We start from the raw sequence: 23,801 nt of genomic DNA, 5'->3' as shown, positions 1-23,801 counted from the left end.
TTTTCTGCGCTTACACTTGTTTTTCCCTTTTTCTGCCATGAAGGTTCCCATTAAGGGTATTGAAAGAGAGCTCATCTGCCCAGCATGCAAGGAATTATTTACCCATCCACTGATCCTTCCTTGCCAGCACAATGTCTGTCACAAATGTGTGAAAGAAATACTCTTTGCATTTGAAGACTCTTTTGCTGATGGAGGCTCTGAATCCTCAAATCAGAGTAGCCCTCGAATTAAAATCTCTTCTTCTAGCATGGACAGAATTGACAGGATTAGTCGATCAGGTATGTATCAGAATTTTCGCATGTTTTCCTAATTTTATGTATTCTACTGACTTGAGCTGAATGGTATCTGCATTGGTAAAATGTCTTCCCAGTACTCCTGACGCAGTTAAAGAGATGACTTAGGGATTGTGCAAGTCTTGTTCATTCTGTGGCAAGAACAATGGGAACGTTTTTAAGGATAATACACTTTATTTCATATATAATGGATTTGTCTTTGTGGCATCCTGTAAATCTTTGTAACCATTGTGTTTGTTTATTCCTGTATTTCAGTTAACATCGAGATGCAATGGCATCATGTTCAGTAGCGTCAAGATGCAGATTTCAGCAATTTTATTGCCTGTCAGTAGTACTGTTGAGGTGGTTCTCTCAGGTTTCGGCCAGCGTAAATTCAGTAGTTCCAACTTCCTTCTGAGCTTCTGCAGACTTTGCAAATCATAGTTCTGTCCTATCCATTTCATTATGCTTACAATAAATCATTTTCCATAGATGATGATCACTGCACGGTTGCAGAACTGGAGGACAGATGACTGTAAGAAGACCGCGCTAACAGTCTCTTCCAGTGTGGTCTGCTCGAAGCTTTGAGGAGCACTTAGCTGTAGGATTCCTCATGCTCTTTGTGATATCACACTAGAAAGATTCTTACAGCTGTCTGTAATCCGCGGATGAATTGATCTGCTTTTACACAGATACATCGAAAGTACTTTGTGCACGTTACACTTCTTGAAAGAAACCTCATCGTGGCTTTTAGGCTTCCTTCTGACATAATTATCCACTTTAAAACCACAGTCTGCAGGGCTCTGGAAGAGTCACCCACAAGACAAACCCGAAAACTGTACCTTGCATTTCATATGTTACTAACATTCATCTTCCCCTTCCCTGGTTTCAGAGTTCAAATGTTTTATTTCAGCTGCTTCTTTTAAACAACTCCTGAGCCGTTGAGACTGGTACTCTTTCAAATCAGTTTGGTAAGCGAATGCTGCATTTGCTGTAGCTTGGCAGGTTGAGGCTTACATAATTTGAGGGAATCCCCAAACCAAATGGCTAGTAATCTTCATTACAGTCCTGTTTTCTGGATATGGGGTGCACAGTCCCATAGTCACTGTTTAGCTCTACATACATACACTTCAGCTGCTTTCTGTGCCCTCTCTAACTGCAGTGTTACGTGAAGTTTGAATGAAGGGAGCCCACTGGTGACTGCCCTCTCCCAAATCCAAGTCATTCCCTTTTTTCCTCAGCAAGCAATGTTCTGGCATGGCATTGTATGCATGGACTGAAGCAGTCACCGGTTTCTGCTGCAGCTGTCCACTTTATGTTTTTACAACACAACGTGGACGTCGGAGTGCCAGGTCGGGTGCATGGGGAGTGGTGGGCGCACAGCGGGCGACCCCCCTGTGGGAACTGTGGCTTGCGAAGGGTGGGAGTATTGGACAGGCTGCGTGTGGGGAGCAGCCCCCTCAGCATGCCTTCGGCAGTGTAAGCGAGGAGGTAAAATCCTCTATCTCCCATCAAAAGCTGCCCTCCAGCTTGCTCTCTGTCGGGCAGCAGAAACAGCGCTCTAGCATGATGCAGCCCGCACACGGTGCTGTGGCACAGTCCACCCAGTGCACGGAGGCGGAAGAGCTCCCTTGGGAACCTGACGTTTAATTACTACTAGATTTGCAGAGTTCAGTTTGCAGTGCTGCCATAGTTGTTGGCTGCCTTTCTTGCAAGGCTTAGCGTTACTGCTTCCTTGTGCCCTTAATGACAGGGCAAGAAGGACCCGTTCTTGGTACTCCTGCCCCCCCCCCCAGAGATATATGCGCACAAGTTGTTGCAGGGGTTGTAATCTTTAAATCCACAGTAGTCTGCCACCATCCCAGCAAACTAATGGGAAGTTGTGTGTGTTATCTCCTCATCTGAGCTGCTAGTAGAGGGAGATGAGTGCTTTCCTAAAGACTTCATACCTGTTTGATGAGTAGCAAGATAGCGTTGAGACTTGGAAATAATGGGCTTCCTCCCCTTCCCCCCAAAGAGTGTTGGGCAGATGCATGTCACAGGAAAATTACAATCTCAGACAGTTCAAATTTGCAAAATGAAAAGCATATGGAAATGGGAGCTTTAAAGAATACATTTGGATATTCAGGTTATACTGTCTCTGCTTATAATGTTACAGGCGTTACAGCTGCATTGCTATGTGGGGTGTGAGATTTGCTCTCAGATGCTTGGTATCAGTAATGTTCAGCCAGCTTGCAACTTACATTTGTACAATTCTCGTCTTGCATCTGAAGTACCCATACTGCGCATTGCCTTGCTTAATTAGTTTTGTGATCCTTAGGGGAATTTGTAATAAAACAGCTCCATAAGAGAGAAAATGTACAAGAAAACATCCAAACTGTGGCCTCAGATGTATAACAAAAAACCACTAGAATTTCTGGTAGGCTTGTGCAGGGCATGTCACTGTCAAGACATTATTATCATATTTGCAAATGTATACACCTTCCTCCTGCTGTGGGTTTTTTCTTTTTTTTTCACTTAAGGAATCCCTGCTATCTCCATGAGGAGTATCATCTATTTAAAATGATTTTGGCATTTAAATTCTTGAGATGCCAGAAGGAACTGGTCCACGTTCTGTATTTGTTGTGCACACACAGCTTGCATTTAGAAATACAATTTATCGTGAGGTAAAAAGGCTGGAACTGGTAGAACTCTTATTTTTCAGTTGAAACAGAGTGCGTGTGCTTCTTAAAATCTAATGTGTTCATTTAAAAAAACTCCACTGTTTATGTTGTGTATAAAATAATTTTTGATTTAAAAAATTGTTGCATATAAAACGAAAATAAAGGATATTTCTTATTGCTAATCCATTTTCTGTGATGTTAGCATAATTACAATGTTGGTGTAATTAAAGCATGTAATGTGGTTATGTTGACACTTGTGCAGCACTGATGGATGATGCAGAAACTGAATGTTTGAAATATCTCTCCCTGCACCCCCTCCAATCTCTTCTTTCTCCCTTTTTCTGTTCTGCTTAAATACTACAGTTGTTTTATGTGCTCAGAAGTTAAACATTCTTGCCTTTCAGCCCTGCAGTAGTTTAACAGCCACAGGAGAGAAAAGAGTTGATGCTTTTCATTTGAACCATTGTAAACCAATGGTATATCTCATTTTTTTGATTTCTAAACAGCTTTCTGTTCATTGTTCGCAGCCTCACAGAGGAGGTCTTTTGGGTGGAGAGGTAGAAATGCTTCCCTTCTTGTATTGGCTAGAGATAGTCTAGCATTTAGATCTCAAGTTAAATATTATTGGTTAGCATATAGCTTTTTGTCAGTGGTCAAGTCCACAAAATGGCTTTTGCAGTGAGCAAAGGTACAGCAAATGACTTCTATAAGGAAAGCTTTTCATTCTGTTTAACACTGACTTAAAGGTCAACTGGACTGGAATTCAGTTAAGGGTTGGATTATATTTTTTTTCTTATGTGTATGCATGACTGAACATACATTGATGGGTGCAAAAATGCACGTTCTCTCTTCCCTTTAAAACAAAAACACAACAGTCACCCCTCCACCCCCTCATTTCTTAATTTTCAAGAGTTTATGTGCTCAAATTTCAGTAAAACTGCTGTCTTACTGGTAATGAAGTGTAATTAGATTGATCTTTGTAACATTTAGAGGTCATGGTTGGCCATCACTTTTAAATGGAAGGTAATACCGATTCTTCATTGTATCTGAGCCTGCTTAATGTGATATTAATAGCAGATAGCAGATTGAAATTTACACCATGTTAATCTGAGTAGGTAGTTCTGGTTCTGGCAATTCAGCATGGCACGTGAATATATGAGGAGAACTACATATTTTAAATGGATACGATTGTAATGTTTGGTGTGCTTAGTGACACAGGCATGTGGGAGGATAGCCAGCGCCTCTTTGTTTTAAGTACATCTAATTTCCAAAACTGAGCTAGTCTGAGCATCTCAGCCACTGTGGGGGCTTGTTAACATAAATATTTCTTTTTTTGATGTGATGCTCTGAAAAACCCCAAGGCTCCATCCGTGTTGCCATAATACTGGCAGGCACATGAGCAATCCATAGAAATATTATGTCCTTCAAGAAAGACATGAACTGAGCTAAACACAAATCTGAATTTCACACTCGGTGGAGGACAAAGCAGCTAATGGGAAGGGGAAGTTTAAATTGCCTCAGCTGAAGACTGAAAGTGCCATAAAACAAACATATCGTAGGACACTGTCAGAGCTCTCGGAAAGCTGTCCTTATGTGCTCTTTTTGCAGAAAGCACCTTTGATTTGGGGAAGATTAAAGTATCTGCAAATTACATTTTTCAGCTACTGACCTCTCTCAGGTTTTTTATTCTTTTCTTTCTTCCTAAGAATCTGTCCAAAAGCATTAACGGGGGGGGGGGGGGCGGGGGCTGGCAATATACATTTATATTTTTTAAAAAACTTTTATGAGAATCCAGTTGACTTTTAAAATCTTTATTTTTTTAAACTCTCACACATTTAACTTCCATGTCTTCCATAACCATAGAATTCTGGTGATACTCTTTACTTGGAAAACACAATTTTATCTTCAAGATGTCTTATCTCTTTGCAAACCATCAGCTGCAGGTTGGGCTTTTCAACATTTCAAGTGTTGGTACCTCTCCTTGGGAAGAGGGTATTTAAACATTGTCTTTAAAAGACATACTTAAGATTGCTCTTTGACTTGAGCCTTTGCAGTCTGTATCCTAATATTTGTGAGCTTGGAGTCTGAGCATGAGTATATGTTGCGCTAATTTTTTAGTTATTGATTTAGCTATTAATTGCAAGTGGAGCAGTCTGTTTACAAATCACAGTGGAAAATTTCTTGTGATGATTCCTAATACTTCACAAAATACATACTTGTTTGTTGTAAACCAGATTGACAAAGTGTAAAAGAGAGTATGGGAAGAATCTAAGTTTCTCTGAGCCGCACATCTAATATGACTACAAAATCCATGGGGTTTGCTGCTCTGTTTTTTTGCGTTTTTTTTTTTTTTTTAATAGAAGCAGAATTCGGTTTTAGCAAACTGAACACAAGATAGGTAGGAAAGATGGTGCTCCGAGTAATTTATCTCTTCATCAATGCTTTCTTTTTAAAATACAAGTGTAGAAATCCTATAAGGAGAAGGCAGACTAATTCTTACTGCACATTAATATTTTAACACTCGCTAGGCAAAAAGAGAATGTTTCCGTAACTTCAGGTACTGAAGTGGCAGAGCACGCCAAGAAGCTTAGCAAGTAAATTTCCAGGGTTTAAAACAGTGGAGAAAAACAACCCTAGGCTCTTAGAGTGCTGTCAGTGAAAAGGGATGAGACATCTGAAGGTGCTCAGGACTTCCTCGATACCGGCTTGCTTTCCGTAAGCAGAGTGTCACCAGACTTCGCAGAGCATGGCTCGTGATGACAGTCTCATTTCGGTCCACCACGGGCAGAATGAAAGGCCTCCATTGGGATGCAGCTGAACTCACCTTTGAGTTAAACAAACACCCCTTCCACATTGGAGCCGCTTGGGCCAGACTTCAAAAGCATGCTACTGGATATGAATTTCAGATTGTATTTTTAAACTTGACCACTGCACCGTATTTTTTTTCTTGTTACCTTGCTTTGTCATTGCTTGCTCTCTGCTCTAGCGTACTGCTTGTAGGCAGTCCCTGTACATACGACACTGTGTCATTATTTTCTTAGGTTTAGCAAATGTAAGTACTCTGGATCCCTTTCTGTAGCTGTTGACTGCATGGCACTGCATGCAAAATCATCTTTTTGTTTAGGCCATTGTAGAAGTCTGTGTAGAAGATCTCTCTGTGTTCCTGTGTGCAGTGCTAGCTTGGAGCATACATTGGAAATACAGTTTGTGTTTCACTGCTCTTGCTGTGCATTGCATGTGTGTGTTGCTGTGTATGCCAAGTTACAGGTACTGCAGGACGTGCAGTTTGGGTAATTAATTCACTTCAAGTAAGTACTAAAAAAAAAAAAAAAAAAAAAAAAAAAAGAAAAAAAGCCCCTGTGCTTCCCTTAGCCAGAGAGTTGTATACCGGTGCCCTGTGTCACCCCTACTGTTCTGTAAATGCAGTGTAGTTGTTCTGCTCAGAACATACAGAAAGGCATGAGACCAGCTGAGTTTGAGACTGCCAGTTTGTACACACTTACTTACGCTCTAGTTGTGGCTTCTTAGCTGACGGTCATGTGTAACTACCATGGACCACATTTCAAAGATTTTTAAAGGAACTAGTTCCTTATAGGAGTGTTGGTTTGGTTTTTTTAAAGATACTGCAAAGGGCATGATAGAAGGGAGGTTTTGGATTGTTGGGTGAAGCAGGCGCAGGAGAGGGGCACAAGGCAAGTGTCTTTTGGATAGCATCAAAGGACACTTCAAAAAGAAATGAAGCATCAACATTTCTGATGGGAACATACTGACTAAATACAGATGAGCACAAATTTCCCTTTCTGAAGAAGAACCAATTTCAACACTGAGAATTCAGCTTTAAGTCATACCTCCATTTACAAATCTGTTAGTTATACCAACGTGCAGTCCTCTCAAAGGGATCTTAAACCCACGCTCCAGCTACAGAGGATGTTTTTTTGTTTCTTTGTAAGGGGAAGCTGAGAGGATACATGTTAAGCCTAAACACCTGCTTCAGAAATATGTAAAGGACTGCTTTTTGATAGTTGTGTGCTGTGGGTTCATGAGGGAGACATGGGGATGCACTCCCTGTTTGATAGCCTCAAGAACATTACCAGGTTAAATAGCTTTTGGGTCTGTGTGAGCCATCCCCTTGAACGGGCTCCAAAGGCTCCTTAGGCTCGTGGCTTTACTTGAGCCTTTGATCACTTTCTTTTGGAGAGGAGGGGAAATTTGTGCATAGCTGTTTGGTAGGAGTGCAGCTTCTCTGTTGTCCCCTTTTGAAATGAAAAGAGAGAGACATACCCTGTGTAACCGTGCAGATCTGTGGTTCCCCAATTCAGGGTAGAGGAATCTCTCAGGCATAAGCATCTCAGCATCCCCTTTGGTGTGCGGGGCTTACTTAGCAGCCCTCCTTTATTAAGGCCATGTAGCAAGGGCCAAGTCAGCCTCTGCAAATATTGACTAAATAGTTTGGCTGAGATTTCATACTGGTAATATCTAGTTCTCTTGTTTTCTTCTTTATTTTTTTATGATGCCTCTTGGGATGAGCCAGATAAGTTTGACTCAGATAAAGCAAACTTCAGGGAGCTTGAAGTTGGCCATATTTGTCTGGGAATACCTAGTCTCACTCTGTGAATAAGCATCTTTCACTTGATTACGTTAGGAAGCTGTTGCTCTCTCTGTGGGCAGCTACTTAGCCTAAAACCAACTAGTTTCCGGAAGGTTTTGTGTTTAGTATTTTGAAAGGCTGTAGCTTGAGTGCATCCAAAACTACATGAAGAAGATAGGATTGGAACAGCTAAATTAATCTTAATAAAGAATTAAGTTTTAGAGTAGTAGTTTACAATGTCCCCTGGACTCAGACATGACACTACCTTGTCATGGCAAATGTATTCTCTTTGGCTTGGCAGACTGCACATGGATTGGTATTGTACTGGTTTGGACGATGTGCTACCATAGTTTGGAATTGGTTCATAAATTCCTGTGCTTCTCCCTTTAAAATCTAAACCTCTTCTGTTTATGCTCCTCCTAAATCAGGATTTGGTGTCTACACAGGCAGAAAACGCAATTCACTGACTCCTAGATCAAGTCTATTTCCTTGTCCGGGTTGCCAGCGGGATATTGATCTTGGAGAACGTGGCATCAATGGCTTATTTCGCAACTTCACATTGGAAACCATTGTGGAAAGATACAGACAGGCAGCCAGGGCAGCCATTGCTATCATGTGTGATTTCTGCAAACCTCCACCTCAAGAGTCCACGAAGAGCTGCATGGACTGCAGCGCAAGCTATTGCAATGAATGTTTCAAAATACACCATCCTTGGGGAACTGTGAAAGCCCAGCATGAGTATGTAGGACCAACCACCAACTTCAGACCTAAGGTAAGTCTATCTTGTCTTACAGATTGCATATAGCTTCAGATATCTCTGTGCAGCAGTAGTTGCTTTTTAGGACCATTGTTGCTTTATTGACTATTGCTGTTATTTATTGAGTGAATCATAAGCTTTTGTTCTTGTTGATGCTGAAGTGGTTGTTGTTGAAGAGGACATTGAGAACTTATTTGAAGGGTACCCTAAAAATAAGGATTTTTTACTTTGGGGAATGGATTGTGTTATTTGTGATTTGGGTCTTTTTTTCTTTTTTCAGTAAGACTTAATGATCTTGCACATCTAGAATGGCAGTGCTTTTCTTTAAAAGTCGGGTCAAGGAGGATGCCAGTGTGTGGTAAACATCAAACAACCAACACAACCTCCCCCCACCCCTGTCCCCTTAAGGCAGGTTCCATTTGGATGTTTTGTGCCTGAACTTGATCCATCACAAAGCATCTTCTCTCTCTCCTCCTTCCTTGCATCTAGCAATAGCAAAGGGTGGAGTTCAGGTCTCCGTTGTTACTACACCCTGTTATTTTTTTAGTTATAGCATAAGAGAAAAATGTGATGGCAAGTTCTGCTTTACACACTGCTGCTGCTGCTGCTGCTGCTGGATTCAGACAAAAGGAGTGATTGCAAAGTGTGGTTACCTTTGTTTCTCCTGCTAAGCATGGTGCAGAACATGGCAGTGCCTTACTGAATTTCAGTTACACGATGGGAGGAACTGTCACAGCTGCCATCTCTCTAACCAAGGACCACAATAGGTCTTAATGTCCCAGCACTTGCTGCGTGCCTGTGGCCGGTGACCTCGCTGGAGGTCCTGCAGATATCGGAAATGCTGATGTTCAAGGAGTCTTGATTAATTTTGATTAAATTAAGTACATTGGATTAATGTGCAGTGCATAAGAAGCTCTTGTCTGGTGGTGTACCTTCTTTCTGAGGCTGGAAAAATTTGAGCCTCAAAAGTTAGCAAGCTGGCAGATAGTGAACATCCAGAAGTCCACTTAGTGCCATTTTTCTTGAGTCTAATACATTTATTCCAGTTAAGAACAAGCATGTGCTTGATGTGCTTGAAATGCGCTAGCGCACAGCTATCCTTGTGAAATGTCCCTTTATTGGATAAACGAGTAAGGTAAAAGATTGCATGCTGTCTTCCAGCTCTTGATCTAAAATGCTGTACAGCTCCTTAAAAACTTTTGTTTCTACGGTATCTAAACCCTCACTGCTGCAACGTTGCTACCTAAAAATACCAAAGGCATCTTGTGATCCTTGTGTACTCTTAAAGGTACCATATGTTGTTATACTACATGCAGACTGAATTTGGGTTTAAAGTCAGTAGCTGAATTCTGTTGAAGCAGAACAAAAAGGGAGAGAAGTGGTTTAGATCATTCTGACCTTGATGTATCAAGTGTGTGTGTGTGTGTGTGTGTGATTTAGCTTTTTTAAATTATATGTGAAGACAGATGTATTGTTTAAAAAAAGAAAAAACAAAAGAGAAAAAACATAGTACAGTTAAATCAACTATAGGTACATCTACTTTGTAGAAAAACTTCCCAACAACAGTAAACTGATCTTTACTGTGCTCTTATAAAGACTTTTTTGAGGACTGTTTGAGCTTAATATGAAGGAAGAAAAGTGCATTTTTCATTGCAGTGTTAAGACCTGAACTGAATGCATGGAGCATTTGCTGGTCTTCTAAACAACGTTCCCAGTCATCACTTCAATTTACAACCAGACTGGAGAGCACTTTGTAACGTGTGTGGTGGGGATGGGAGAAGCACATACTGGGCTGATTGTTCTTGAATTTTGAGAGAACTAGACAAGGTAACCTGCTGACCTCATCTGTCTCTAGCTTGCAGGCTGTAATTCTTGCTTATACGAGGAGATGAATAAAAAATACTTGGTTTCTCTTAGGTGTGACAATGCACTGCTGTGGAAAAATTATTTCCACAGACTAACAGCATGACTGCAGTTTTTGGAGGTGTCTGTCTGCTCTGCTGATTTTCCTGAAAGTTTCTTCTTTCTTTGTTTTTTTTTCTTTTAAAGATCCAGCAGCCAATGACAACAGGATAGCTTATCGCATATTCTGCTTATGCAGAATATGACAGTCTTACGTACTAAGGCGCTAGTGAGACATGACTTTTGCCTTTTCACCATAGCCTAAGATAACATTTGGGGCCTGAGAGTTGGTTTCGGAGATGGTCTGCAATTTTAGCTTAGTGTATCCATATTTATGCTACTCACAATTTTTTATTTTTGTGCCCTTTCCTGTCCTTGTGTGTGTGTGCATGTGTGTGTGTTAAAAGATGATACTTTTAAAGCTTGACTGTTGGCACTGCTGTCTTGTTCTTCTCCTTGACATGAAACTGAAAAGCTTTCTCAAGAGCTGCTCTTTGGTAACATGGAGCAGATGGACCCAAATATTGTCTTTCAGTGCTCTGGAATGAGCCAAAGGATTTTTGGTTTTTTTTTACCACCACCACCACCCCCCTCTCCCCCCCCGCCTTTTAGATGGTTTTATCTGTTGCTTGAGCTTGGAGTTGAGCAGCACTTTCTTTTCCTCTTCGAGCAGTTATTTCAACATGTTCAGTTTTTGAAAGATGATTTTTAGTGAGCACTGGCTTTTTCGCAATGCTGTTTAAGCTGATACTGGAATTAGCGCTCAGCATGAACAACTTGTAATTGGAGTCAGACAGAAAAATTGAAACACTGCAGCCTTTTGTCTTGAAACTGACTGTGACTGGTGGTGGCGGCTGCATTTCATTTGTTGCTCCAAGAGCAATGGCTGTGTGGCTGATCCGAGTCTAGCTGAGACTGAAATCATTACAGCGTTATGTCAACTCTTGCTTTAAGAAACAGTTCATAGCCATTTCAAGAGAGAGCTGAGATGCTGGCGTGGGCACGGTTAAATTTAACAGGGTGGGTGTGTTATGTATTGCATTTACAGCTCGGAACCAGGAGCGTAGGGAGCTTGAGGCACGCAAACAACTTCAGGGATTAGCAGAACGGTTGACTGCAGTATGGAGGCTACTTGGTGTGTACACAGATGTTGCTACAGGTTTACTCACTGTAAACCTTGTGAAACTGTGTGTTCATCTGCTGGCTTTCACTGGCAAGGACAAATATAAAAGGTGGAAAATAAACTGAGTATAAAAAATCCACTGACGGAATCGGACGCTGCTGTGGGAGGATTGGGTGTTTTGATGGTTTGTTGTGCACCTCAGTTTTTGGAAGTACACCCGCTTTCTCTCCGCTCTCTTTTTTTTCAGATTTTGATGTGTCCAGAACATGAAATGGAGAGGGTAAACATGTACTGTGAAATCTGCAGAAGGCCTGTTTGTCATCTTTGTAAACTGGGTGGATGTCATGCAAACCATAGAGTAACAACCATGAGCACTGCCTACAAAACCCTGAAGGTAAAAGTCAATATTGTTGGAGCTGGCCTTAAGAAGGGGAGGAGTACTGAGCGTCTGGTGTAAGGGCAAACTCCCTCTGGCAGGATGCCAGGATGTGTGTGTAGAGGACACTGAACTAGTCATGAGGCATGCTATTGTGCAACATCTGTTAATGTATATATTAGTATGACATAGCGCATGTCTGAGAAACTAAACTATATTTTCTGAGTCTTGAAACATAACCCCTTAAAAGTGCTCCCCCCTTATTTTAGCCAACTGTACAGCAGTACTGACCAATGCAGAAGGTTCAAGCAGTTAATACTTCACAATCTAGCTTTTACTCCTGGATGTTCAGATAAGTGTTCTCGTGGCTTGGGTTAGCTGATACTTTAGAAGCGCTCCTGCAAAATTTGCATCTGAAGTATCTGTTGGGGCCTTATATATTTATGAATAGCTGTGAATTCCCTAAGCACAGTACAACAGGGAAGACTTGCAAACATTGCTTTGTTACTAAAAATTGATTGCTGCTACCTCCTCTTCTTCCTTTTCTTCCTCTCTTGCTCACAGGGAAAAAAAAAAAAAGACCAGACCAGCCTGCCTTGTGCTCTTTGGCCTCCCTGCCTGTTTGCAAGGCTTTTCCTGTACAGCTGTTAACTCTTGCAACTAAGGACGTGCAGAGACACTCATAATTTAGTGCTTTGAACCACTCATTTTTCTAGCAAATCTTACTACAAACGAGTTGATAACTAACAGGGCTTTTCTGTAAGTTTTAGTAACATCCTGAAGCCTCATGCTCCTAACCTAAGAGAGGGTGACCCCTGTGGCTGGGGAGGAATGAGCCAGCTGAGGCTGTTACCTCTTGTCCTTAGCGGCCGTGCCCCCCGTCCTGCTCACAGCAGTGGCGAGATGTCCCTGTGCAGTCATTGCAGGTCACCCAGCAGTTCTCCATGGGGTTGCTGTTCGTAACTGGTGGCAGGCTGTTGTCCTTGTAACGAGATAAACCGAGCACTAGCTGGATGACCTGCCTGTGCTGGTTGTCAGTTTGGGCAGGATAGTCTTATCCTGCCAACTGTCTGTTTTATTTTAACAGGAGAAGCTTTCAAAAGATATTGAGTACCTCATCAGTAAGGAGAGCCAGGTGAAAGCTCACATCACACAGCTGGATCTGCTGCTGAAAGAAACAGAGGTAAGAGTGGCTTGTGGCTTGTCTGGGGATGGCCCTTGCAGGGACACAGCAGGGACTTGAACTTTTTTCAGTGAAGCGTTTCAAATCCTTTTGTTTTTTTCAGTTAGCCAGTAAAACAATTTCTGTACAGCTTGTTAGTCCTGAATCACACACAGTAGGACCTAGTCCTTACAGTGTGGGAAATTTGGGCAATATACAGAGGGAATTTAAGTTTTGGGTGCTGCTTTAAATTTAATTGGAATAAAGCTTATTTGATACCTTAACGAAAGAGAGGTGGGTTAGACTTACAGCTCTTGTATATTAATGGTGCTGCACAATTTACACTGTCTGTTTACCTTGAGGATGTTGCAGTGAAGTCAGAATTAAGGGCAAAATCTCCCCGCAGAAGAGTGAGAGCCGGGGGCATGCTCCCGTACAAGCTGAAAAACACGATGACAGAAATTGCAGGAGCTCCTGGCCCTGCCTGTATCTTGATGCGGTCTGTCTCCGTGCTTTGTAGTTCCTTTTGTCCAGGGCACTAGTCAGAGGTGGCACTAGGGTTCTGAGAGCATGTGTGAGAAACTGGGCTGGAACCCCAGTTCAGGGTGATCGGGGAAGATGGAAGAGCACCTAGCACTTGGGCAGGAAGACTGTAGAGACTGACCTGCTTCTATAGTACTTCTCCACGAGCTGTTTGGACAAATGCCCTGCATAACTCAAGATGTAATCAGAGAAATACTTAAGCTAGTAAATGCTTACTAGCTTGGGCGCAGCGTTGATTGTATTTTTAGTGCTGAAGAGCATCACAAAGCTCATTAGTCTTGTCTGTCAAACGGATGACTAGATTGCTATGATATCTTCAACAACCTTAAGTATGTTTCTGTACACAGTTCACAGTGCTGTTCAAGTCTAAAATGTCTTTTGTTCCCTCCTAGTGCAACAGTGAAAGAGCTAAAGAAGAAGCATCTCACAGTTTTGAGAAATTATCTCACGTCCTGGAAGAGAAGAAAGCTGCAGCTCTTAGGGCAATTGAAACTTCTAAGAATTTAAGGCTGGAAAAATTGCAAGCGCAAGCAGAAGAATATCAAGGGCTCCTGGAAAATAATGGTCTTGTAGGATATGCTCAAGAAGTGCTTAAAGAAACTGATCCATCTTGTTTTGTTCAAACAGCAAAACAACTTCATGTCAGGTATCTTGATTGTCTTCTGTTTGAGGTACAGGTACTGTTCCAGGATGTCTGGTCAGTCATATTCTTTTGACACCTGCTGGCAGAGTACTGAATGCAGTACCTTGTATTGCAGAGGCTCAGAGATGGTCCCAGCACCGTTCAGTAGGAATTAGTACATTACAGTGTGCGTGTTGTGGTTTAGCCCCAGTCGGCAATTAAGTACCCCACAGCCGCTCGCTCACCCTCCCCCCCGGTGGGATGGGGGAGAGAATCGGAAGAGCAAAAGTAAGAAAACTCATGGGTTGAATAAGAACAGTTTAATAATTGGAACAACAACAACAAAATAATAATTTGTAATGAGAAGGAAAACAACAAGAGAGCAAGAGAGGAACAAAACCCAAGGGAAAAAAAAACAAGTGATGCAACCGCTCACCACCCGCTGACTGATGCCCAGCCAGTCCCTGAGCAGCGATCGCTGCCCCCTGGCCAACTCCCCCCAGTTTCTATACTGGGCATGACATCATATGGTATGGAACAGCCCTTTGGCCAGTTTGGGTCAACCATCTTGGCTGTGCCCCCTCCCAGCTTCTTGTGCGCCTGGCAGAGCAGGGGAAGCTGAAAAGTCCTTGACTAGGGTAAACACCGCTTAGCAACAGCCAAAACACCAGTGTGTTATCAACATTATTCTCATCCTAAATCCAAAACACAGCATTATACCAGCTACTAGGAAGAAAGTTAACTCCATCCCAGCCAAAACCAGGACAGTGCGTTAGAAAACGGCACACAGGAGGGGCTCTGTCCTGCGACAACGCCTAGCCTTGTTCAGTAGGCTCACTGGCTGCTCATTCAGCTCACTGGCACATGCAGCTCAGAGATTGTATCGGGTATGTGCAAGTTAATCTCACAGGTCTCTTCTGGCTTTGAACTCTTTGATCTTAATAGTTGTTCTCCATTAGCGCTTCACACCTATTTTGTTCTTTGAACATAATGTCCCAAATTGTTAAAATGTTCTACCTACTGAACGATTACCTGTTATCTTTACATTGATGTAGAAAAGGACTTTAAATTGTACATTTGAATTCTGTCTAGAGAGACAGAAATTCCTGGGAAACATCAGTAAGTACATGAAACCAGAATTTATTTTAAAGCAAAACCTACCATTTTTACTTTAAGGAATGCACACATGTGAATTCCCTCTTCTCTCTTCTGCCATTTCTCTCCTTCTGTGCTTTCAGAATCCAAAAAGCTACTGAATCTCTGAAGAGCTTCAGGCCAGCAGCTGAAACTACTTTTGAAGACTTTGTGGTAGACATAGCCAAGCAAGAAGAGATCCTTGGTGACTTGTCCTTCCATTCCAATGGTAAATTGCAAGAGCATAAGGTCTTTCTGGAGTTATGGCTTTAAGGGCTTCTCTGGAAAGAGGCAAAAATTAGTCAGGGCTGCAGCTGCAGAACCCAGTATTGTGACTTTCATTGTCCCTTCTGTCTCCATGATCCACAAGGCATTACCTGGCAGCAATGCTAGCTTCAGCTTTGACAAAGAAGCTAAGATGCCATTGCATTCCGTACCAGTTAACATTGGCTTCCAAAATATTGTAGTTAAGTAATACTAGGTCTTCCTAGAAGCTTTTTGTTGCATGACAGAAAAGAACAGGGTTTTACATGTTTTTTAGCTGCCAGCAAAAATAAATAATACAACTTTCAAAGTAAAAACAGAAAGTAAGGGATTTATTTAAGTGCATGAACAGAGCCATCCTCATCTGCACTCTTTAACTGAGTGAGTCAGATTCCGCCCCCCCGCCCTGAGACATTGTGCTACAGCCAGTCGACAAAGGGCTTGTATGGTTAATTATAAAACAACATGTATCTAAATTTGTGTTTCTTTTCTCCTGAATCTCTGGCATTCCAGGTCTAGAAATACCAGAAATCAATGAAGAGCAGAGCAGAATGTACAACAAAGCTCTGATCAGTTGGGAAAGCCCTGGGAAGACAGACTTAGCTGATACCTATGTTCTTGAGTATCATAAGCTTAATAGAGAAGAGGAGAGTGCGACATGGCAGGAGATTGAAGTTTGCAGCCAGAGCAAAGTAATATCTGATCTTGATGACGACAGCAGCTATGCCTTTAGAGTTCGGGGGTATAAAGGGTCCATCTGTAGCCCTTGGAGCCGAGAAGTTATTTTGCGTACGCCTCCAGCTCCAGGTATTGGGTTTTCTTCTGTCCATAAGGTGCTGAATCTGTGTCTGTCGGTGTTAAGAGCTGAGGGTGGTTTCCAGTAGCTCCCAGACTTCTACTGTACTGTTACTGGTGGCATAAATGTTTAGAAGCACTGTTAACAAACAGGTTAAGTAGTTGTATACCGGTACTGTGTTAGCTTGCATGGCATTCCTGGTAGCCTTTAAAAGTGAGAAATTCTAATGCCAGTGTGACTTAAAATGTAGTTTATAAGTACAGAAGGCCAAATACTTAACTAAGAGGAAATTTTTTTGGATACTGTTTTTCAGTTTTCAGTTTTCTTTTTGATGACAAATGTGGGTACAACAGTGAACATCTCCTGCTGAACCCAAGAAGAACCTCTGTGGAAAGTAGGGCTGGATTTCCTCTACTGCTGGGATCTGAGCGCATGCAGGTCGGATGCTACACAACCCTGGATTACATCATCGGTGACACTGGGATTGCCAAAGGGAAACACTTCTGGGCTTTTCATGTGGAATCCTATTCATACCTGGTGAAAGTGGGAGTTGTTTCTAGCAACAAGATACAGAAATTGTTCCATAATACCCATGATGTGACCAGCCCAAGGTAAATTGCAGACTCTTGCTTAATAAATGTTTTATATAAGGAGATAGCTTTTTAAAAAATAAATTCAGAGCGAGTCTGGTCTCAGTTAGTAGAAAAGGTGAACCTAACCAGCGGAAATGGCTTGAAGGATATGGTGTAAGCAGGTGGTCCTGTTCATCCTTTAATATTAGTAGAAAGATGTTCTAATTATCCAGAGTCCTATTTTCTTTCTTTTTGGGAAAGAAATCGGGTTCCTATACATGTCAAGATATGTCAGTTAAAGCAAGAAGGTTAAAAAAAAAAAGCACCAGTTGCAAGATTGAAGCAATGCTTAATTGTCAATAGTAAGACTCTGCCTTAATTCCCTTAGCATACTAGGTTTGGCAGCCATTCAGAAGTACAACGTTCACTGTGCGTATCTGTGTATCTTTGCTATAGCTTGCGTCACGGTAGATTCCAAGTCACTGGCTTATCCCAGGCTATATGCTTGCATATGGTACTGGAGTGCTACTGAGCACAAGCCAAAGTACAGTGGACAAACCAGCAAAAAGATTTCCAGCTCTCAGTTACAGTTGTAGTGAGCCTGGATGTGTCTAGGAATTGCAGGTTGGGAGGCTCTCTGCTGGGCACCCTTTAACATTTTCAGGAATCTAACAAATGTATTGGCTTCCTCCTGTATAACAAAGTGTAAAAATGCCAATTTCTTGAGCTGCTTAAAGTCAGATGGAGCCTTTTTGCAAAGTGAGAAATTAGATCCTGATTTCCTGATTTCTTTTTCCTTATCCACACAAATATCTGGAAAACTTTAGCTGACACACATCCGACCTCCCCCCAAACACCCCAAAACCGCAAACCTAGCTAGGGATTGTCTGCACAGAAGGATGTGTGCTTCTCTGGTCTGTCTTCATCTGGGGGCAGAAGTAGGAGGAAAAGTGTGTAGACTGAACAAATCTGGCTACAAACTTGCCCCAGTAACCAGCTGGGAAACAGGGGTTCAGGGAAGCCTCCAGGCAGAGCACTTTAAAAAAAAAAAAAAACCAAAACTTAAACCACTACTTTTTGCGTTGTGAATTTTAAAGACAATGTAATACAGCAGCGTCATGGAAAACTCATAGGACAACAGCAATGTTAAATGTTTTTACTGGTGTCATTTAACATTATGTAAATAAAGTTAAACATATCTTGTCTGTAATGATTAGTCATATTTGCTAAATTACTTCTCAAGTTAACTAATTTACTATACCTGTAAGTTCATTAATGATTGCCTAGCACGAGTACATTTAGATACATCCGCTCCTTAGTAAAGCCTTCTGTGGTCTCATCCTCATTAGTGTTTAGCTGTTATTAATTGTTTGAAGGGGCCCAAGTGAGTGTTCTCCACCTACTAAATGCATTTTCCCTCCTGGCTTAGGTATATTTTTACCCCACAAGGTTTTGCGGGTGATCACGTGGCGTTACCTCTCTTAGAAAAATGTTTTCTCCAGTTCACATCACTGATGCCAGTTCAGAGTTTGACAAAAGCAAATGGTTGTTTTTCTGTTCTAGATACGAACAAGACAGTGGTCATGACAGTGGGAGTGAAGATGCCTTCTTTGACTCATCACAGCCTTTCACACTGGTCACTTTAGGCATGAAGAAGTTCTTTATCCCCACGACACCTGCTGCCCCCAAGGATCCAGCGAGCAGAATCCTTCCCCTGCCGTCATGCTTGGGCATCTGCCTCGACTGTGACAAAGGCAAGGTGGGGTTTTATGACGCAGGCTGCATGAAATGTCTTTATGAGTGCGAGGTGGACTGCTCTGGCATAATGTACCCAGCATTTGCCTTAATGGGTGGTGCGGCAGTTCATCTTGAGGAAGCTGTCACAGCAAAGTACGGGGAGTACCACGACGACATCTAGTGCAGTAATCTCTTCCCATTGCTGTTCTGAGATGGAAGATGAAAGCAGAAGAAGTCTACCTTAGTTTTCAGTCCTGATTAATTACATTCTACCTATGTGTTGCTCACAAGCCTCTGGGCCATGCTTTTTTTAACAAACGGTCCAGACACTTCCCACACCAGTGGGAAATGTTCTTCCAGGAACTCTCCTGCCTTTCTTGTGATCTGTGCAATGCTGTTCTCCACAGACTTTCTTCCCAGGGGGAAGCAGGGAAGAAGTTTGACTAGCAACCAAAATTACTCTTCAGGGGTAGAAATCTGCCTTTTATGTAACTTGAATCCTTACATAGTCAGTTTTGCATTTAATGAAATCAAAGCTGACAGCGACTGCCATTCTCCTTTTAAGAAATCTGCCTGAATGCCTCTGAGGGGTCAAATGCTTTCCAGTTAACCCCCAAGCACCAGGGCTTGGGCCTTTCAGCATGAAATAACATTTGAAAAAATACAATATAAAGCAGGGAGAGATCAGAACTGCAGCTGGACGTTTAGGTTGTATTGGGAAAGAGGAGGGTAAACTAGAATCTGATTGCATGTCGTATATTTAATGTGACTGTAAGCAAAAACTCTGACAGCTGGTATCACATAGTTGGTGGCATAATGGTAAGTTTCTTTACTCTTCCAGGCTTTTGCTATAGGCTGTATAAAACATATAAAGTGCAATTCGACCTTAAACATCAGACATTAGTGTCCAAAATCAGAAGTGTTTGCATGTGTGAGTAATAGTACCTGGTATTTAGGCAAAAGCAAATGAGTTATTGACATGAGTAATAATACGTGAACTTTACAAAAAAATCAGGTATTTCTTTTAATACTTGTTTCTATAAGTTAATATTTTGATCTTGTAGCAGCTTGGTTTTTTAGTAAGAATGTTAAAAATGCACTGATTAAGTTTTGAGACCCAATTTCTGCCTTAAAGGATGTCTCCCTTCAAATTCCTGTTCCACTCACGTTAAAAACTGTATCACATAGTAGTTTGTCATAGAATTGGTTGGAAGGGACCTTTAAAGATCATCTAGTCCAACCCCACTGCCATGGGCAGGGACATCTTCCACTAGATCAGGTTGCTGAAAGCCCCGTCCAACCTGGCCTTGAACACTTCCAGTGATGAGGCATCCACAACTTCTCTGGGCAACCTGTTCCAGGGTCTCACCATGCTCATTGTTAGAAATTTCTTCCTTATATCTAATCTAAATCTACCCTCTTTCGGTACAAAACTGTTGCCCCTTGTTCTGGCACTACAGGCCCTGGTAAAAAGTCTCTCTACGTCTTTCATTTAAGCCCTCTTTATATACTGAAAGGCCGCAGTGAAGTCTCCCTGGAGCCTTCTCTTCTCCAGGCTGAGCAACCCTGACTCTCACAGCCTTTCTTGACAGGAGAGGTGTTCCAGCCCTCTGACCATTTCTGTGGCCTCCTCTGGACCTGCTCTGAGCTGGGTGCAGTACTCCAGGTGGGGTCTTGGGAGAGCAGAGTGGGAGAATCACCTCCTTGCCCTGCTGGCCACCTTTCTTTCTATGCAGACCAGGATACAGTTGGCTTTCTGGGTTGCAAGTGCACATTGCTGGTTCATGTCCAGTTTTTCATCCACCAGGATCTCCAAGTCCTCTGCAGGGCTGCTCTCAATCCCTCGGTCTGTATTGGTACTGGGGATTGCCCGGACCCAGGTGCAGGACCTTGCACTTGGCCTTGGTGAGCCTCATGAGATTCACATGGGGCCACTCCTCAAGCCTGTCAAGGTCCCTCTGGATGGAATCCCTTCCCTCTAGTGAATGAGCTGCTCAGCTTGGTGTCATCTGCAAACTTGCTGAGGCTGCACTCAGTCCCACTATGTTGTTAATGAAGATACTAAATAATATTGATGCAGGTACAGGCCCTTGGGGGACACCACTCGTTACTGGTTTCCACTTGGACATTGAACCATTGACTATAACTCTTTGGACGTGGCTATCCAGCCAGTTCCTTATCCGTTGAACAGTCCATCCATCAAACCCGTATCTCCTCAGTTCAGAGGTAAGAATGTTGTAGGGGATCGTATCAAAGGCCTTACAGAAGTCCAGGTATATGACATCTGTAGCTCTTCCCTTGTCTGCCGATGCAGTCACTCCATCACAGAAGGCCACTAGATGAGTCAGGCACTATTTGCCCTTGGTGAACCCATGCTGGCTGTCTCTCATCACCTCCCTGTCTTCCATATGTTTCGACATATCTTCCAGGAGGATCTGTTACATGATCTTACTGGGCACGGAGGTGAACTGCATCTTTTTATAGAAATCTACGTAAAAAAACATTTGGGTACTTGCACTGTTAACTTGTGTTGTGGAAAAATAAGGATCTGAAGTGAAGGATGTTTCTAATACATACTTGGTGCTTTCTAATTTGGGGATATGCTTTCTAATTTGGGGATAGTGTTGCATCTTGATGAATGTGCGTGAAGTATGCTTACTAAGTACATGTATACAACTGTAGAGCTATGAAATGGGACCTGAAAATCACAATACACTTAAATGAATGTAGGTCATAATGCAAAACCTTTGTGTGCTTTGCTGTCTGAACTGTCACACTGATCTGACCTGGAGTCCACCCCTCCCAGTGTCCTCGCTCCTAAGCCTCTGTCCAGTGGCCACTGTCACAAGAAATGGGCAGAAATGGTAACTGGCAGAAATGTCATCTGTGCCGAGGTGAGCGTGACAGCCCTTTCAGGGCTAGAAAGGCCCAGCAAGGGCAGCCTCTTGTCTGGGTCTCACCTGCAAATGCTTCTGCCTTAGTAAGGCTGTGTGGAAGTATGTTGCACAGCTTCATTGTGTGCTTGTGTGAGAAACACTTTGATGTTTGTGGGTATCTTCTGGAACTTTCTCCTGCAGGAGAAATGGCAAATTGTCTCTCGCTAGTTATCCTTTAGGTCATTTATTTTTGTAATAGATGGTTATCATAGACTTTCTTTCGCATTATGCCCTCCCCTTCATGTTTTCTCTCGCTGGATGGAAGCCATTCCGTACTGGTGAGCATCCTGCTGCCCCTCTTTCTCCTCTCACCTTTTGAGGCTGACTGAAGGAGCCCTCCTTACAGACACTCTGTTGCTGTGAAGGATGACAAAATTCTGACTTTTCTTTTTTTCCATAGTCCTAAAACCATATTTGCCTTTTTGGTCAACACCGAATATTAAGCTGACATTTACAAAGTTTATTCCACACAGTCCTGATGGTTAGTTGTAAACAAGCTGTGCACATACAGGGTTTCCCCACCTTGTGTGTTGTTTTGCATTTGTTAACGTTGCGTTTCATCTGCTCGTTTACCTAGTCACTTAGTCCTGAGGCCCTCCTGCAGGTCTTCAGTCACTTCCAGAATTGAATGTTCCTGAGTAGCTTCATAACACAAACGTGATTATTTTTTTTGTTTGCTTGCTTTTCCATATCTTGGAGCAAGACGCAGCAGATCTCTTTCTGCTGTTAAAATTTAGTGTTCCTTCACTTTTTTTTTTTTCCCCCTCAGTCATTTATTAAACCATGATTAGCTAGTCAAGCACTGAAAACTTTTACATGTTAGTAGATGACTCACGTTCTTGTATGTGTGAGCCCAGTAGTCAAACAGACCCAGGAGACAGGATTCTCTCTTTAGTAGCTGTGACTTCTCCCATTGTATCATCACCATTTTTCCATTCATCTACAAAATCTAGAATCGACTTAAAGCTATAGATTATAGGGTTAAACTTTCTGGGTTGTTGTTCCCAGACCAAATCTCCTTCCACAGACAAATGTATCATTTTTGATTCCTCTGTTTCAGAAACTGGTCTAAATTACAGGTTTTATGTCACGGTTAGCACTCCACAGCTCCACATGTGAATTCTTTATAACCATCTGAACCAATATCACCAGGCTTTGGCCTTTTGTTACTTTATGGAAATATTAATAAACTGAACACTCTATCTTAGATAAGACAGTCCCTCAGACTCAATTATTTAAAAAAAAAATTTAAATTTTACTAGTTTGAGAATATAGAAGTAAGAAATTCAAAAGTTAGGGTTTTTTTTCTATTATAGCTTTATCTTACATTTGTTTAAGATGTGCTCTGCTATGCAATTACTCTACTGGACAGAGACTGATGCTACTTTAAACATTTATCTACCTTTTGATATGTCTGTATTTATCTCATTCTGAGTTTAAAAATTGATTTGGCTTTTGGTGTTACTTGAATACTTAGGATGCATTCATTACAGTACTCTATGGTGCTTACTCCAGCTTATTAAATAAACACACTGTCAGAGACACTGACAACACAGTGTCAGATTTTTTCCACTACAATGGAAGTGTCACCTTTCAGAAATACAGTTCAGCAGTACTTGCCTATCCAGATACTTATTTTTCCAGAACAAGTTTCTTCCTACGAAACAGCACTTTACAATGTAGACTAAGCTAAGAATGGTGTGGTCTTGTGTGGATCTTTGTGCAATATAGCTGTTTGGTGACTACTGTGTGATTTGCGAAGCTCCATGCAGGTGTGAATCATGTAGACACTTTTTAGATATCTAAAGCTTTAACAAAAAGGCCTTGTTTAAAAATATTCTGAAATGTAAATGTGATGTCTTCTTTTTTTTAATAAAAGCTGAAAATGCAGTAGCTTGGTCATTCACATTATTACATCCCAGCTCTGAAGTAGCCAGGTTGAAATATTTCTTACAATAGATCACAACAGATGACTTGCGGGGAGGAAGCACCGCATTTAGTTCTCAAGTCTGCCCATATACCAGTACCCCTAATTTTAGGAGGACTAAAGAGTCTAGTTTGGACTAACTGCCACATCAGGCTTTTACAGCCTCTTAAGGCTGATGTTAGGAACTTGGCTGCCTGAGGCTCCCTCTCCAGGCAGGGGAGGAAAATATGTGTCCAGAAGGAGCTTGGCTCTTGGGCATTTTCAAGGGAACCTACCCATTCCCTAATGGAGGAAGCAGATGGTGCTTAGCTCTCCAACCTGAGCAGCCCAGTCAAGAGACCTAAGTTAGGTTGGATGGACCTGCCTTGCTCTGCAATTCTGAAAATCGGTGCCACAGCTTAACTCTGCAGCTCTTTGAAAAGTCAGT

At 42.0% G+C, this 23,801-nt stretch overlaps 1 protein-coding gene across 4 annotated transcripts in view; it reads left to right on the top strand.

Annotated features, from left to right (window-relative positions):
• TRIM36 (tripartite motif containing 36) overlaps positions 1-23,297 on the top strand; it is a 32,340-nt gene extending 9,043 nt beyond the window's left edge. For 2 of the 4 annotated variants that reach the window (XM_072860366.1, XM_072860368.1), the window contains exons 2-10: positions 44-278; positions 7,970-8,295; positions 11,553-11,699; positions 12,769-12,864; positions 13,779-14,032; positions 15,247-15,371; positions 15,920-16,213; positions 16,516-16,813; positions 18,338-23,297. In XM_072860366.1, coding sequence (XP_072716467.1) covers positions 44-278; positions 7,970-8,295; positions 11,553-11,699; positions 12,769-12,864; positions 13,779-14,032; positions 15,247-15,371; positions 15,920-16,213; positions 16,516-16,813; positions 18,338-18,692 — 2,130 coding nt within the window. In that variant the 3' untranslated portion in view covers positions 18,693-23,297. Of the gene's footprint in view, positions 1-43; positions 279-7,951; positions 8,296-11,552; positions 11,700-12,768; positions 12,865-13,778; positions 14,033-15,246; positions 15,372-15,919; positions 16,214-16,515; positions 16,814-18,337 lie in introns of all 4 variants that reach the window. The other 2 variants (XM_072860364.1, XM_072860367.1) reach the window with 1 other exon arrangement.
• Positions 23,298-23,801: the final 504 nt, after the last annotated feature.

This window comes from Ciconia boyciana, chromosome 4, assembly GCF_034638445.1.
Source record: "Ciconia boyciana chromosome 4, ASM3463844v1, whole genome shotgun sequence".
Classification (NCBI taxonomy): Eukaryota; Metazoa; Chordata; class Aves; order Ciconiiformes; family Ciconiidae; genus Ciconia; species Ciconia boyciana.
Note: the sequence above shows the minus strand (reverse complement) of the source record. Positions and strands in the feature narration are given on the sequence as shown.